Source organism: Ptychodera flava, chromosome 15 (assembly GCF_041260155.1).
Source record: "Ptychodera flava strain L36383 chromosome 15, AS_Pfla_20210202, whole genome shotgun sequence".
Lineage (NCBI taxonomy): Eukaryota > Metazoa > Hemichordata > Enteropneusta > Ptychoderidae > Ptychodera > Ptychodera flava.
In genome coordinates, this window is record NC_091942.1 from 37,675,392 (window position 1) to 37,690,999 (window position 15,608).

Consider the following 15,608-nt stretch of genomic DNA (forward strand, 5'->3'; position numbering starts at 1 on the left):
GCATCAAGGAAGAAGTAATACAATTAATCATAGAAAACGATTTTGTTTCATAATTATATGACTTTGCAGAGCCGAATTAAGGCAGCAGCTCTGATTTATGGAATTTGTACTATGGTGTAATTGGATTATTATCAATGAAATACTTTTCTTCAGTAATCAAATCTGGCCGTGGTTGTAGTCGACTTCGATGTGCATGTGCGTCATCGTTGAAGGACCCTAATGGATCCTAGGATAGAATAAGAAATAATATATCGCAGTTGTTACGAATATTCAAACTATTATGTCGATATTCCGAGGAAGGGTTTGTAGCATATCCTCCTCATTATACTGCTTGAACAGGTACCCGACGTATACGTAAGTTCAGGATTTACCCAAGCAACCTGATTTTAACCACTAACCTCCCACCCCACCCCACTTCGGAACACGACTCTTCCCGCATTTTCTGAATCAACGCGATTTCTTGTACGTGTCGGAGCGGTATCGCATAATATATAAAACTCTAAGGTGACGATTATTCTATTTATGAAGCTATGATGGCCATAGTTGAACAGAATCTGGTCGATTTCGTGTGTTACTTTTTGCCGTCCAATAAGTAAAATCAATTCTTTAACATGCAGCAAAACACACCTACCCTTAGAGAAATTAAAACCTGTCCAACACAAAACGATATGTTTAAGTCTTTGAAACTCTCCAGATGCCACTGTGAGGTTTCAACATTGCTTTTCTCATATCATGGACCAGGGAGAGGGAATATTTTGAAAAATTACTGTAAGAACATATGATAACAGAGTATAACGTTTTCAGATCTTTCAAAATTCTCCCAAATGTCAGCTATCATACAAATTAATGCAATTTATTAATATCAGTGATACATACAAATTGCATGATGAGTATTTAGATTAATTACATGTATTGTAATAGAAACTGATAAAATGTATTCTTGATTTAATTACACTCTACATTCTATATACAATTTATAAGCTATTCATCACAGTACAGACATATTCGCCTTTGCCTGTGTAGAAGCACTTTGATGATAACATCCAATATCTCTATGTACATGTATATGAATCAAACTTGAGTGGGTCTTATCCAGGGAGTACAGGCCTCATTTCAGTATAACAGAGCAGTGTAAACAGAAATAAATACACATGTACACAAACCATAGGCAAACCATAGGCATTCCCATGGGCACAAACTGCGCCCCACTTCTTGCAGACTTATTTTTATATTCGTATGAAGCAGAGTTCATGCAATCACTTCAGAAATCTGGGTGTAAAGGATTGCCAAGCGATTTAACACACCCACAGATATATTGATGATCTCATCAGTTTAAACAATCCTGGTATATCCAATTATCTACACCCATCTACCCGGATGATTTAGAAATAAAAGAAACAACTGAAAGTGTGGACTCGGCATCATACCTAGATGTATTGTTTGAAATTAGACATAATACTCTATATACTAAGCTGTATGACAAAAGAGACGATTTCATTTTGAAATCATAAACTTTCCCTTTTTGTCGAGCAATATACCATCATCTCCAGCTTATGGTGTGTATATTTCACAACTCCTCAGTTACAGTAGAGCATGCCATTCATATGAAGACTTTCGAGTTAGACACAGCCTATTAGCTCAAAAGTTAGTGAGGCAAGGATTCTCAGAAAGTAGATTAGTGAAATCATTTAAGAAGTTCTACGGTAGATACGGAGATGTTGTATCCAAATATGACCTGTCTGTTTCTCAAATGATGAGTGACAGCATACCAAATTTTGACTCACAAAAGTAATTTGGTGAATTCACCAAATAACAATGAATTTGTCGCTTTTGGTCAATCTTGACGGGTGCGGCTAGCTGGCAGGGTACGCTTACCCATTCCGGACACCTGGTACCACCACTATTTCGTGGTTCAAGATGGCCCCATTGCCTTTAAATTTGTCATCATCTACATGTTCCTTGGACCTGGTAAATTTCATAGTTTACCTTGAATGATAACGATTATTGGACCTGATTTGATGTCTATGTACACAGAATATCCATTACTTGAGTTTCTTGCAGTTGCCAATTAATCGCAAGTGTATGAAACTGTGAATGTGGTTGTGTCTGTCTGTCTGTGTCCCATCCGTACATACTGTATCTAGTATTTTTTGTCAAATTATCTTTCAAGACATATGATATTACCAGATTTTGTAAGTCTTGGCATTCTTCACCAGATAGAAATATTTCTACGATAAGATTTCATATCACTTGCAGTTATCTGTGGGATATAAGTACTGAGAAAATGTTACTTCTTAAGGTAGTATGCGCCTTGAAAGTGAAACACAAACTTTTGCTAAAACTTTCTTTAAGAAATCTTTCAACAATTCTCTTTCAAAATCAAGAATAAAACGCGGGGTTCACCGGGCAAAATTTGGTACTAGAGACAAATAACCCAAGATTTACCGATATTTAAAATTCAAATGGCCGCCATCCCTGTGTTAGTATATAACTCTATGTAAATGAAATTTTAGAATTTTAAAAGACTAAGCCGGTGAAAAGTTTTCTTACACCAAGAGATTTAAAATGAACCCCAACAAGTGGTATATCAGAAATGAATTGTACAAGTTTAAGAGTGACCTAGCATTTAATATTTGCTTGAACGAGGATGTCTTTTATGTTTTTATTCCTTTTATATGTATGACACATTTTTCTGGAAATGTTGTGGCCAGTGTTTGATCGCGCTGAACCCCTTAAAAGTGCATATTTAAAAATAAAAATATTTTGAAAAAAAAATCCCTGCCGATCTACCTACTCTATTTTTGAAAACCATGTTATCGGAACAGCACAATTTATTTTTTTGGCCTAAGGCTGCGTTCACAAATAACGATGGGGGGGGGGCGGAGGAATCGCGATTAAAATTTTTTTTTTTCAGATTCCCCTCAATACCCTACACAAAAATTCAAATCCCCCCTCTACATCATCAAAATTGCTCAAGTCCCCCCCCCCCCCCCCACTATCACAAGCCCATATATCAGTAAAGAATGTGCGTGCAGAAAAAATACATTTACCGCGCCATTCCGCTCACAGATGTTCAACACTACCTGTTATTAGCAGTTTGGAAAGTTCTTAAATTGATTCATTTTAAACGCATCAATGAACTTTTTGGTATTAACAGTCCAAGTCAACTTGAGTTAATCCAACTCTGAAACTCTGAAATTTTGGGTGTAATAATGGCAAATTTGGTTAAAAATAATTCAATTTAGCCACATACATTCTTTACTATTCAAAGTTTTACTTTGTATTTTGTATTATGAGAATGTAAAATTTAGAAAATCAAGCATGGTGACCCTATCTTTTTCCTTTAATATTTGATTATTCTCATATGATAGAATTCAAAAATCCCTGATAATTTATACACTTCATCAGTCTCCTGGTCTTCCATGTGTTACTCTCTGGCCTGATTTTGTGTAAGTATGTTTCACTGTCATGAGTGTTATTAGACCCAAACTTCTTCAACTACCGTGTACATCAGAGTCAGAGCTACACTGTATCTGTAACACTGCTCAGGTATGCAGTGACAGTGGCATTGCTGTAGCTGGTCAGTACCTGTTAGTGACACTACCTGTAGGGAGTAGCTGTATTAACTTTGATAATTATTTTGACAATATTTTTGTTCAATTTATACAACTGTGTTCTTGTTCTACTCCCTACAGCATGTTGAACTGTCCAGTATTCCGCTTGCTAACACAGCCTGTGTATGTGTACCATGCATTTGTATCATTCACTGACAACTTACTGTCAGTCAGTCTGTGGACTCTAATTAAATTATCACCTAATACATATTTATATTTAGAGGCTTTGTGGACAAACTGAATAATTTTGAACGTGCTGTAGGGAAACAGCAGATAACTGTAGTTGATATATTGCATAGAAATAATGCAAAAATCATCAACAGTTGCAGCGTCTGCCCTGTTTCTAGGCTAGTTTGGTTTTTTACGACAAATCATACATGTTTAGATTTTTTCAAGATAAAACTTATGAAATGTGACAAAATGGTTCAAGATTTTGTTAAAGCATTATAAACATTACAACAATTGGATAATATAAAAATGGTATTCATTTTTCATTGAATTACCTGCAAAAACTTGGAATTGGAAAATTTAAAACGTAAAAGGAAATTGAAAAATTTTCAAGTCCCCCCCGCCATTATATAGGCAGAGCAAAATTTTCAAGTCCCCCCTCCACTACCCCCAAAATTTTCAAATCCCCTAACCATTTTTTGTGAACGAAGCCTAACCATAATCACTAACACACAACAACAGATACATCTCTACAGTAAAATAATACTTCTTTATTCCAGAGATTGATAAGGACTAAAGGACATACAGGGTACACATGTATTGTAAACTATAAATGTATCAAATATGAATAAAATGAAACTAGCCTTACTTCTAGAATATTCCAGATGATGTAATTTACAGCCATTCAGCAGTGAGGTTTGGAATTTCATACAGAATCACATACAAACATTAGCTAATGTTCATCATACTGAGTATGTTAAGGCATGACTCCCTGTATATGCAAAAAATACTTGTTTTCAATAGTTATTGTCAGATTTGATTGAAATTTGGTCAACTTGTTCATTATAACAGCTTAAATGTGAAAAATGTTAACAAGTGTGGCCATGCCACCTAAAAATGATATTTTCTGCCAAACTGCATTACTAATAAAAAGGTAACATTCCAACAGCTAAAAATAAGTGTTGTCATTTCTTCATATTTGGAAAGAGTGAATGCACTCTATCACTAATCTCAAAAGACATTGGACCATAAAACAATATGATTTGACATACATGTATCGTCTTAACATCTAAAAGAGTCATGTGAAGGTGTAAAAGTGCAAGATTTTTCAGGTTTTGGAATACAAATATTGTTAAAATTTAACTTATATAACACAATGGCTGTTACGCAAACTTTAATGCTATTTTTACATCAACAATAGGCCTTTTAGTTTGAATAAGTTTGTGTTTAGCAATTTAAATATTTTATTTTTCAATATATGTGATTTTAGCAGGAAAATCAAATCTGTTAGTCATGTGACTTGGTCAGAATCTCAAAGAGCTCAGCAAATTTTTTTTTCATACTAAGAAATGTATTGTAGCCATACTTCACATCATTTGGACCAGAACTGACTTCCTCAAAATTGACCCCTACCAACTCTGAAATGTTAAAAGTCTCAGCCCCAATTGCCTAGTAATTAACATACATGATGTGCTGTCTATACTATGTGTGTGTGTGTGTGTGTGTGTGGTCTGGCGTACTTTATTTTCTTTCCAACGTAATTGCAAAGTCATTGCTCAGGACATGCAGTTTTATCATTTGTCTTGCTATGGAGAGACCGTAAGATTTGTGATGGTGACGAACTGGTCTTGACAAGATAATGATGAGTGTAATCCAGTACCAGTCTATGGTGTGCATTGCACTGTGATGACACAATACGGATTCCCCGGAGAGCATTAAAATGAAATATGAAGTACCAGCCAAGGAATGAGATGGTAATAAGAGCTGTGTTATTGCTGATATCAATGACCTTACTTGCACCCAATGCCACTGGGTTTCGTTCATGTGTTAGTCTGGCCTGGAATTTCTTTATCAAACTCACAGATAAAGGCAATGTCTGAACCAAGCAGATCTAAAACTCAGCTACATGTGATAAGATGGCTGTGCATCCATCGAGCACGATACTATTAGATGGAAACATTATTGGATGGCTAAGACATGCAGTGTATATAGTGACTGCAAGCATGGAGGCTGTTGAATGTAAAATATGTCCTAATTACTGTGTCCTTAATTTTACTTGATAAGCTGCAAAAATTTAGCAATTAATCAACTGTCAGGTCTTCCCTCTAGACATTGTCTGTGATATATAGTTTGTAATTCCACAGCCCCTTTGTGGAGGGACCAATTGCCCTTAGTGGTAATTCTACTGTAGGTGCAAAACATCATTAGGGACTGGTCAGTTTCTTCGGCCTGGGGGGGCCGGTGGATTATTTTTTGCCGACGTCAAAAAGTGGCTGACCCCCCCTATTCCAAATTTTGAAAACAGGGTGACCCCCCCTATTCCAAATTTCTAAAACAGGGTGACCCCCCCCCCCCCCGGGCGCGACAAAGGTAAAACAAAAGATGGACATAAATTTTATATATATATATATATATATATATATATATATATATATATATATATATATATATATATATATATATATATATATATATATATTTTACATATATTTATATTTTAAATAGTCATTCTATGTTTTAGTGAAATTGTTGACATGTCAGTTGTAAGATAGGAATTTCAAAGTGTCAATCTTAAAGTTTAAATACAGTACATTTTGAATGAGCTGTATTTTGAATGAGCTGTGAATGTATTTCACACTTTCTCTGCTTAACCAGATGTCCTGAACTGTTGTACAGAAATGGATGTCAATCATTAATATCAAAGAGGAAAAAGCAGTGAATCAAAAACTTTGATGGGTGTTAAGACTTGCAAACCATTGTCCAATTAAAACTACTGAGGAGCCATAGAGAGCTTTTTTAGCCAAATCTGATGTGTACAGTGTCTGAGAGGACCTTTTCTTGTGTAACATTGAAACCATAAAAGCACAGCTAATAATGACAAAAACTGCCTTTTTTAACTGTTATTTTGTTCATAAAAAAGCATCTTTCTACAGAAAACCTATGAAACAAAGAAAATAATTGCATCAATGAGAAGGAAAGATATCTTGTCATTTTTCTATCTCTAAAAGAAGTCACTGTATCAAATATATATTGTGAAATATTTGTGCATGTTGCTTTCTCATACTGAATTCTCACAGAGAGAACAGAAAAGTATCAGGAATTTGTCATCCTTTTCATATGAAATGCAGATTTATAATGGTACACTTTCACTTAGCAAACATCAAGATATCTCTGAAAGTATGGCGCCCGAAGGGCGCGCCAAAAAATATGAAACATCCTGATATCTCTGATATATATGCCTTGTATATTAAAGTCATGCACCTGAAGGGCATGCTGAAAGATGTATGATATATTAAAGTAATGAGCTTGAAGAGCACGCTGAAAATATATTGAACATACAGATATCTCTGATGTATGTATGCTTGATATGTTAAAGTTGGGCGTGCTGAAAAATATGACTGATTATTAAAGTTACGCGCCCGAAGGGCGCGCCGAAAAATACAACTGAATGATGAATTTTGTGGCTGACACTAGCATTTTAGGCAATGATGAGCCTGTGTCAAAATTCAAAAACACACTGACCCCCCTATTGGGCATTTCAAAACATGGTGACCCCCCTATCACCAAAGTCAAAAACAGGGTGACCCCCCCCATGAATCCACCGGCCCCCCCCAGGCTGAAGAAACTGACCAGTCCCTTAGTGTGACTGTACATGTTGCTTTCATGATATGTGATGTGCAAACAAAATGGGCGCCAATTAAGACATGAAGACTGACATGTTGCCAATCTAAAAAAAGTCCTCTAGCATCAGAATGGCAAATATTAATTTATATTCTGCAGCTGTGTTTCAACCACGTTACAGCTGTGATGAAGTCTTAAAAATTTATGGAAGGTTAGTGTTAAATGATTATCAGTTAAACCAATGCTGCTATAACATCAATATTCCTGACAGTTTGAGGATAATACAAAAATTCATCGAAGGATCAGCTTATAGTTTGGCTGAGCTTGAAATTTACATGTGTGTATCCTGCACAACTTACAGGACTTCTTACTTCCAACCAATCAAAATATAAGTTTCTGTCTCTCCACAAGTGCTAGGAAATGATAAGAATAAAAGTGAACTATTGAATTCAATTTTAGTGAAAAGTACAGAGCCGGTGCACGATATGGTGATAACTTCAAACCCAGTGTGTAAAAACTGTATAATTGATGAATCAGAAATGATCTACATGTAAAGGAACTTCCCTTTTGACCTCAGTGAGGTCATGTCAAGAGTCAATTTGAACCAATCAGTTACCAGTATGTGTTATATAAATGCCCAATCTGGCTACTGGACATGTGATCAAATGATTAGAATACAACGCTCGACAATGATGCAATATCATTTCATAGAAAAATAATACACTTAAAGACCTGCCCTAATAATGGCATGGTGTCAAAAATATACACTGCCTTTGTAAAGAAGTTTATAAGTACCTGGTATGAAAATAGCCATAATGCATTCCACATGTACATGTATGTATATACCATATGTGGTCTTCAAAGCATACACACTTACAGCAGATCATAACCAACACATATTTCCATTTCAAAATATTTGGAGAAATTTTTCAATAAGCCCTTTTTTTCACACAAAGTATTTCTATTCTCAAAAAATACATAAATGTCACAAACACCACACTTAATATGATTTGTTTACAAAACAAGAAATCAGAATTTGAAGACCAATTGAAATTATTATCAATACTACATATGTCAATGAACATATTTCTGCAATTGATTAAGATGTTATAAATCAACATGAATTTCAATCAGTATCTTAATTTACAGATCTGCACCAAGGGTTGATGGTTCTTGAACAGACAGATGAAGCAAATTTTTATTTTATTTGTTGCGTACTGATCTGCATAAAAATATCAAAAGTTTCCTTCTTCTTGAACAGCTTGTATGCTGCATTAATTGCACTTCAAAAATGATCATAAATGATATTTTGTTATGAACTGGTGAATATTACTTTTGCTGACAGTTAATAGTGTTCTTGGGTACTTTGGCATGATAAAACCCTAGGGAACAACATTCAATGCATTCAGATTGCAGTACAGTAAAACTTTAATGTTTACTTAAGGTAGAGAACTACCCATAGGCATTGCAGTGTGTTAGCACAATTCCATGATTTTCATGAACTAACTTGTATTTAGTGTAACAACATGGAACAGCATACTGTCATTTTCTTGAAACTTTCAGAAAAAATTCGCTACTAGAAGCAATTTGGAAAAGTGCATTTAATAAAAGGTGTTACCATAGTTACAATCCAAGATAAATTGGTAGGATTATTCCTTTCCCTACAAAAGACCAGATGAAAAATGCTGACTCAGCAGTTTACTCAGTGCTGGTTGTGAATGCATCATTGTTTATCTTCGGTTACACAATGTAGAAGTCATTTGTAAAGGAATATTTATTTTTCTATAAAAGGACACAGCCATGTGTCAGTTTTAATCAGTTCCATGCCGCTGAAATTTATCATTTTGCACTGAATGTCAATGACTTAAAATCTGAGAAAATCCAAGGGTGTGTTGTATTTCTACATATTGTATCTCAGAAAGTAGCATAAATATACTGCTGTTTTTCACTATATCGTTGTCAACCGTGACTTACTAATCATGCAATTATAAAGAAAATGACAATATTGTTCCTGTACATGACACAGTACACCATGAAATTGTGATGTAGCCTTCATATTCCACTCAAAAATTACAATTTATTAAAATAATGAGTGGTTTTGGATACAAGCATATTACAGTACAATGGAAAGATATCTCACAGAAAGTTCCCGCTGCACTGCATGTGGTCAAATCATGGTCTTTGCATCTGTAAGTGACAGAATTTCAAAATATCATATCAATGTTTTCTATTCTTGATATACAATGTAGGCACAGGGAGTGTAAAATAGACTTGAACTCTGAGGATGAAATAACATTTCCTGAATTAAAGGGATTATGGGTTGACTGTACTTCGATGTACCATCTTACCAGTCATCTTTTCAACTGAATTTTAAATCCTTTCAAGCAATTAGCTTTGTGTCGCATTTCATCAACAATACACCCCCTTTAATTAGTTTCAGATTGGAAATTTGGATCCAATTACTAGATGTGAAAGTAAATGGAATAGTCAATCTGTTAATGGTTTTACACTATTTTGTGAACACCTGCTAATTTTGGGGAAAATGACGACTTATGCTTTAATTATTGCACAAAAAACCAGTGGCTTTACACTACACTGTAGATACAACTTGCCTATATGCAATTATTTTGCACTGTAGTGTATTCAAGATAATCATGTAATCATGTGAGGATACAATCACTTTTATCACCTGGTGCACAGTGTGACCATCAAGCATGGAAATTTTACTGTCTGTTTATTTGAGTGATCTATCTCAAATACTCTAAAAAATAAACTTTCAAAGGACTCATTGAATATGACAAATCAAGCAAACTTACAGTTAAAACATGATTGCCCTTAGTTTCAAATTCATGGACATAAACTGCATGCACTCCAATTACTGTAAAACATGTCTTTTTTTGCTAGCATCTTTTAGTGAAGTACATGTAGCTACATGTCAGTCAATTTAGTAAAAGATGCCACTAATTTAAACTTTCCCTACAATTAATTTGGTATAGGGTTTTTTAGCTACATTAAAACCTTCTGATTGCAATGAAAAATCCGAAAACACTAAGAAACATGCAAATTCAAAGTGTTTTTTTACCATATTCTTTTGCTCTAATGGATAAAACAGTCAAATTCTTAAGTAAAATAACTTTCACCTGACAATACGGCTCCTCATTTCCATGGAATGTGAGTGTCTGTGGTTGAATTTACTGTCTATGAATATCAGGTGTCTCTGGCTGGATTTACTGTCTATGAATATCAGGTGTCTATGGCTGAATTTACTGTCAATGAATATCAGGCATATTGATGTTGTGGTTTTTGCACAATAATCATCTGCGTGCTCAATACTTTTTCAAGCTCCTTCGATGAGCTTTTTCAAACACAGACTTACAGAAATGTAAACTGAAAGTATGATTTCATCAAGAAATCAAATTAATATTGTTCCAGTCAAAGATATTTGTAGGTAAAACTAAGAAAAATCTACATCCTTAACTTGGTAAAATTACAAATTTGAAATTCTTTGACTCTAATATTATATGGCCAATCACTTGTAAATGAGTCTCATAAGGCTAAATAAATGTACAGACATTTTACAAGGATATTAATGTATGGCTACAACTAGACCTATAATGGCTGCATGTACAAATGAATTCAGTGATTGTTTGCTTACATGTACTACTTTAGTGCAACACTGTTTTTCGAAATTGTCACACTCAAAAAAAGACCTAATGAATTTCTCATTAAATGATTGAGGAATTTATTGCTGTAAGAAAGGTCAGTGTAAATTCACAAAAAAATGACAGTGAAAATGCTTTTACTATCAGGAGTCAATTTTTCAACTTGTGATGAATACGATTGATATTCAGAAAAAGTATCGTCACCTTGGTTACAGATCCAGTCAAATATTGTTCCTTGGCTGGAATGAAAGAAAAAATTTGTTTGTTTTTCAGAAATAATACCAGCTTGATTTAAGGTACAGATTTGGGATTGTTTGCAATTTTTCTTACTCCTTGATAAATTCACACTGTTATTGATACGATACACTGAAACTCTTCCAATTTACTGCTTGCAAAATTAACAATTCAAAATCACTCATGACAATCAAAATAATTTGCCTGTTTATGAGGCCGACTTAACAAAATCATGCTTTCCAGGAGCAGGTAGAATTCTAAAATTCTATTGCATTTCAATGAATGTCACCAAATAGCTGCAAATAATTTGAAAGATATCTAATGAAGTAAGATGTACTGAACTTAAAAAGTTACTGAAAAATTGACATGTCCTATACTCTTTCCATTATGCACTATTCATTGTCCTTCCATGTACAAACTTTGTCCTTCTTAACTCCTTCTATTTGGTAAATACTTGAGTGGAGGCATAAAATCAATAATTTTTCATACCTTTGGAAGGGGCATGAATTATATCGAAGAGTTTATGGAGGGAAAGTGAAAAGTTTGAAACAATTAGAAACTATGTTTTAATAACACTTTACATGTTGTATTATTCATGAATCATCTATCCTTGGTACACAACTTGACAAGCTGTCCTTGGTACACAACTTGACAAGCTGTCCTTGGTACACAACTTGATAAGTCAGTATGTACCTCTACCAACTCACAATGTGATAATTAAGCTGACTAAGTATTGCATCTTGCTCCTGATCATGTGAATTCCTATGTGACATACCACAGAGAATGATGGAATAAAAATGTTTTAGAAAGTGAAAACTTTTATAAAGCACTAATAATAATAAATATGCAGGATATCTGTCTTTTACTTTAAATGATTTTCATTTTGTTTATTGCTTCTTGCAATTCAAATCGATTGTTTCAAATGACATACTAGGTTTCATCAACTATACAGTTTTGCTCATAATTCATTCTCTTAGGATAGGTACATTTTGCAAATGAAATCATTTTATTACCTATAGCATTATTTGTGCTAAAATCTAAGATTTGAATTTTGGTTTTAAATTTGGACTAATTTTTTCTGAACAGCAGATGTAAAAGTTGATTATGCAAATTCCCATTGATTATTCAAGACACAACCATAACAAGTAAAACATTCCTCCCATTGGACAAAAGTATCCAATTATAACGGACTTTTCATATCAGTCAGTCAGTCATCCTTGATTTATTGATTAAACAAACCACTTGAACTCACATAAGTCACAACATTTTCCGTTCCAAAGGCCAGTGTACTGAAATTGATGATATCTATAATTGATAACGCCAGACTTTGAGTACTGCCATGAATTAAAACAACTCCAAGCTGCACTTTCAGGATTACCATTAAGTTTTAAGCCCCACGGGATTTTCAAAAGCTTGTGCGATGACTTGGAAATGATAGCAATTTGTTTTCATCTTAAATATGCCTTTGTGGTGAGTGAATGACTGATGCAAAGTCAATTTCAATGCAAAGAAAGAAATCATTCAACAGATTCAGTCATTGTACACAGTCCTGGTATTAGTAACATTAATCTCACTTTTCTCACATACAGACATCAAAAGTTGATTTGCATGATTGCATGCCCTATGATCATTTATGATCATTTAAGTTGGCAAAATCTTATCATATATCAAACGGCTGCTAGACCACCAGACGATTTTCCTTCAAATTTCTAAACACAAGACCGAAACATACCTTTCCTTTAAATGTTCATAAACATGAATTGATCTGAATTGATAACATGCATAAATCTAATTTTTTGGCCCAACATATTTCATAAGATGATAATGCCAGCTTGAGAAATACAAAATATGATAAAACTATGATGCTTCAAATACTGGCTGAATAAGTTTGAAAATTCAAAATAATTACAATTTTCTTAGCAGATAATATTTCAGAACCAACCAATCGTCTATGTGATATTGGTATCTTTAAATACAAAACAGAGAGTGGTCAGTTGTAATATGCAAATATTTTCAAACTAAACAGCATGGAAGTTTTGTTACGTTGCCCCATCTTCAACAACCCTGTATTCACACTGAGTCAATGACATACATGCCAACCACCATCTATACCATCTCTTTGGAGAAATTGCCTACTTGAAGTCTTTAACTTTTACCACAAGAAAGACAACAGTATCTCATGTAATGTCATATACCTTTCATTCTCTTTGCTTTCTGTATTCTATTATTGCCATAGGAATTGAATCCTGTTTTTAACCTTTGACCAGAGATGATTGCTTGACGTCACTGTTCACCGTATACCACCTAGCTGGTAAATGCTAGTCTCAATCACTGATAGAGTCAAAGATTCACAGAGCATCAATTCTCTGTTTTCATCTCTGCTCACGTTTTCTCTTCACTTATCTCAATTGATATTTTCTCTTTTTTATCACTACGACTGCCTAATTCACCCTTGTCTTCATCCTGTTGTACTTTTTTCTTCTTAGTGTGTCCAATTTCATTGACTCTTTCAATGGAAGCCGCTCTAGCTTCTTTTTCAGAGATGGGAAATGCTGGTCCCACTGGTTGAAATGGTAGTCTTGGTGACTTTGGAGATGCAGCGCCCCCATCTGCCGGTGGAGTCACAACTACCATTGGTTGATTTAGTGATACACCATTGCCTGGACTTTGCGGTGTGCTTGGTGTAGAACTTGCTACACTGAAATCCAAACAGTAAAGGAAAATAAATAAGTGCAAGAAAAAAATTTAATCTCATTTATAAATACATGTACAAAGTTGCAATTAGCCTGATAGTAGTCTGGGAAAATGGCAAAAAATTTAAAATATTGCCAAATTCCAAAATGTCAGTGCAGCATGCTCTAAGATAACAAAATCTTAATGGTCGGGTTGTCTAAATTTCTATAGTATCAGCATTCTTGTAAGCTATGCAAATACATGGACACAGTAGTTCTTAAATCTCTCACTGACTAAACTTTGACACATACTTTCCTTAGAGGGAAATCAGTTATTGAACCACTCTTTTTTGAGAGTGGGGAATTGCCAGGCAGAGCAGTTTTGTCTGTGGCTTCTCCACTAGGTGACCAAGGTGTCATATGTTGTGAGTTCAAACCTGATTGAAAACACTGTATTAACTACATCTTTTGAAAACCAAGATAAAAGACATTTTGCTTAAGGGGCCTGGCACTGCACCCAACACAGCAAATTTTGCTAAAATATCACTTTTTTTGCAAATATTCATGCAATTTTAATTAATTTGTTAACCCAAGATTAAAATATTGGTTGGGTTCACCTTTTAGGTTGTCAAGCTGTCGTAAGTTGTGTGATATAAAAGTGTTAATTTGTGCAAATGTATGCAAATCACAATTTCTTGGTTTCTTTTTTCTCCCAATTTCAAGAATTCCAAAGAATAGAGTCCACTATGGCTGGGTCAATTTTTCCGAAATTTTCATAAATACTATATAACAAAACGACTTTTTTTTTTGGCAATAAAAATCTTACATTTTGAATAAGGGGCATTTTAATTTTGAAATTCATGATTTTAATCACTTTTTGGAACGTTTGTCATTCAATCCAAGCCATTTTAGAATAATGATAGATAATGCAAAATAAAATAGTCCTTTTTTCTACATATACTGTTCTTTCAAATAAAATATTACATTTCAGAATATAGTATCAAGTTTTTGACTTAAATTAACTTTTATCATTAAAACCAAAATTAAGGTTTTTTACCCCGAATATACACACCCACTTCATCCATAAACAACTTCTATCATACTAATCCTTTGAGTCTATGCTTTTTGAAAATACATAGTATTAGAGGGCGCGCTAGCGCTAAGCCTTGTCATCTTTGATGAGAAATACTGCTTTGAAAAAATCTGTGTTGGCAACATGCAGCTCTACCTTAACTCATCAGACACTATCAAGACTTCAAGAAAGTTTTTTTTCATTGGCAACAATGATGAAAACCTTTACAAAACAAATAAACAGAACATTAACAAATCTTACACTGGTAGCAAACTGAAGATGTTATCATGGTAAATGAGAAGGGTCTGTTTCATATCACCCTTGTCTAGCTAAAGAACTATTTTTCAAAGGTCTTGATAAATGTGACTCCATTAACGAGTGAAATCCACAGCTGACTTAATTATTCTGAGAGAGAGAGAGAGTGTGTGTGTGTGAGTGTAAACCACAGAGTATGCAGTCACACTCTGGGTACATCTCAATATAATAGTGATTTGAGTCAATTCTCTTGAGCAAAATACAATACATTTTATGTGAGTGACTATAATGGCCACTTTTGTGATCTCAG

At 34.2% G+C, this 15,608-nt stretch overlaps 1 protein-coding gene across 1 annotated transcript in view; it reads right to left on the minus strand.

Moving 5' to 3' along the window:
- Nucleotides 1–10,198: 10,198 nt before the first annotated feature.
- LOC139152096 (uncharacterized) overlaps nt 10,199–15,608 on the minus strand; it is a gene marked incomplete at its 5' end in the record, with an annotated part of 30,810 nt that continues 25,400 nt past the window's right edge. Inside the window, 1 exon segment of the mRNA XM_070725198.1 lies at nt 10,199–13,997. Coding sequence (XP_070581299.1) covers nt 13,682–13,997 — 316 coding nt within the window. The 3' untranslated portion in view covers nt 10,199–13,681.